General features: G+C 40.9%; 1 protein-coding gene across 1 annotated transcript; it reads left to right on the top strand.

The window, feature by feature from the left end:
* The first annotated feature begins 919 nt into the window (after positions 1 to 919).
* LOC112510099 (transcription factor TCP14-like) lies at positions 920 to 2,305 on the top strand. The gene has a single exon (XM_025115390.1). The coding sequence runs from the start codon at positions 935 to 937 to the stop codon at positions 2,105 to 2,107; it is 1,173 nt and encodes a 390-aa protein (XP_024971158.1). The 5' UTR covers positions 920 to 934; the 3' UTR covers positions 2,108 to 2,305.
* The last annotated feature ends 596 nt before the right edge of the window (positions 2,306 to 2,901 follow it).

Genomic DNA, 2,901 nt, shown 5'->3' with positions numbered 1-2,901 from the left:
GAATCCATGTAAATATTGAATTTTGTGGATGGTAATTGCCTACTCATATATTGATCTTGTATGATCATTCGTTGTGAAAGTGATTAGTTGTGTTATTGGGTTCTGTTGTCTTGCATCTTGTATTAATTTTGGTTGTATCTTTCGATTTCGATTGGGTTCTTCGATTTCGATTGGGTTCTGCTGTCTTGCATCTTGTATTAATTTTGGTTGTATCTTTCGATTTCGATTGGGTTCTTCGATTTCGATTGGGTTCTGCTGTCTTGCATCCGATTCGCATCTCTTGATCATTAGCATATAGAATGTTTGTTATTTGCCTGTATTTTAACTTAATATAGAAGCAAAATAACRTTAGGGGTAAATCGGTCATTTTAACCAGTCATGTCCTGTCCTGTCCTGTCTTACCAAACGCTGAATAGCTGTCATGTCCTGTCCTGTCCCGTCCTGTCCTGTCATGTCCTGTCCTGTCTGCGCACCAAACGCACCCTAATAGACCAAACAACATGTATCAATCTATAATCTTAAAGTAAAAGGTCAAGTATCTTTAGTTACATATATATATATATATATATATGTCTCTAATTATTTTGTTATCCATATAATTTTCACCATTTTTATATTTTGAGTTTTGTTAGGGTTTTAAAGGGATACCATATAATTCCCACTCATTATCTTTGTTGCTTAAAGCTTGCCTCTCTCTCTCTCTATCTCTCTCTCTATATCTATATCTCTATCTGTATCTCTATATCTTTTGTGTGTGTGTGTGTGTGTGTGAAGTCTGATACATCAAAACAATTGAAAGGATTTGGAGTTGGACATTTGAAGAGAGTGAAGCTTTTTTTCTTTTATATGGTCTGAAAGAGAAAGAAATCCAGACCCACATCCCATAGATTCATCTCCATATAAGTTTAGAGAGAGAAGATTGTCTCATGTGATCATGGATGGTGGTGATGATCATTTCCACCACCGCCCCAACTTCCCTTTCCAATTACTTGAAAAGAAAGACGACGAAGCTTGCTCCTCCTCCGCCAACGTCTCCGCCACCTCCGGCTACCCTACACCTCCCACCGACACTAATAACAACCCTCCGCTCCTATCCAACAACACTTCTAACCTTCAAATAACAACCACTCTCGAACCATCCAAGAAATTAGCCCCTAAGAGAACTTCCACCAAGGACCGCCACACAAAGGTGGACGGCCGTGGTCGCCGTATCCGTATGCCAGCCCTTTGTGCCGCCAGGGTCTTTCAGCTCACTCGCGAGCTTGGTCATAAGACGGATGGTGAAACCATCGAGTGGCTCCTTCAACAAGCTGAACCTGCTGTCATCGCAGCCACCGGCACCGGTACAATCCCGGCTAACTTTACTTCACTCAATATCTCACTCCGGAGCTCGGGTTCCAGCATGTCCGTTCCTTCCCAGCTCCGATCTGGTTATTTCAACCCCAACTTCACTTTCCCACAAAATCGGAATCTCTTCCCCGGAATTGGGTTATCGTCAACGGAAAATAGTTCATCTAACCTTCTGAATTTCGGGTCTGCTACGAATCTTCATCAGATGTTACAAGCGAAGCAAGAAACGAGGGACAATTCAGTTGAGTTATCGGAGACCGAAGAGAGCATCGGAAGAAAACGTCGGCATCCGACGGAGCCGGAGTTACCATCACAACACCAACAACAGATGGGGAATTATCTACTTCAATCAAGCTCAGCTTCCATGGCGGCAAATCATGCATCAATACCAGCTAATTTTTGGATGGTTGCCAATTCCAATCAACACCAAAGCATGAGTGGTGACCCTATTTGGACTTTCCCGACCGTGAATAACACCGCCTTGTATAGAGGCGCCGTTTCCACTGGTTTACATTTTATGAATTTTCCGACACCCGTTGCCCTTATGCCGAGTCAGCAATTGGCCTCCGGGGTTGGCGGTAACAGCGGGAATGGTGGTGGTGGTGGTTTTAGTGAAGGTCAATTGAGCATGCTTACCGGACTAAATCCTTACCGGCCAATATTCGGTCCAGGGGCATCAGAACAGCAGGCAAGTGGATCTCAGTCTCATCACGGCGGCGGAGATGATCCACATGACACAACCAGCCACCACTCATAATTAACTGAATTCCGTCGCCGGCGATTGTGTTGTTAGATTTGATGTGTAAAACACACATAAGGTTTGATTTGCTCCAAAATTTTGGAAAATTTCAAGATTTTTTCCCCCATAATTATGCTGATTTTTTTTAAATTTCATTTGTGTGATTATTTATGAGGATTTATTTTCAAAGGGTTTGGGGAGAGAGTTATTAATTAACAGGGGTGTATTTATTATTATTATTGGTTTTCGTCATAAAAAAAAGAAAAAAGAAAAAGATGCCATCCTGGTATTTACTATGAATTCATGTTCCATTATTTTTAATTTAATTTATTATCTGAAATAATCATGATTATCATTATTGGGTGGTAATTTATTAGCCTCCTGCAAAAATTCCGTTAAATTTGTGGTCAATCCTATGCAGTTTGAAAGTGATCTTACATCATTTTGACCATAGAGTGAAAATCTACAATGACGTCATTATTTTAATATTTATATTTTAACCAAAATGTATATTTGAAAGTAAATTAGTGATAATTGTGACAATGGTCAATGCAGTGTGTTGTATGGGTCAATTTAAGAACAATTATATTTGAATATGGATATTAAATGAGGGGAGGCGGGACCCAAACCTTATCAGTCCAGGTATTGGGGTCAGGTTTGGTGGAGCCCACACTCTCCTAAAATCAAAGTCACCTTTTATCACAGCCGAGCGAGCAGGGAACAAGCTTTGATCATCCCCCCTCTCTCTCTCTCTCTCTCTCTCTCTATAATTCAACCCATTGCTCCCACTGCCACCCATATTATATACCATT

This window comes from Cynara cardunculus, assembly GCF_001531365.2.
Source record: "Cynara cardunculus var. scolymus isolate 2C chromosome LG 3, CcrdV1, whole genome shotgun sequence".
NCBI classification, from domain to species: Eukaryota; Viridiplantae; Streptophyta; class Magnoliopsida; order Asterales; family Asteraceae; genus Cynara; species Cynara cardunculus.
This window is presented reverse-complemented; position numbering and strand designations above follow the sequence as displayed.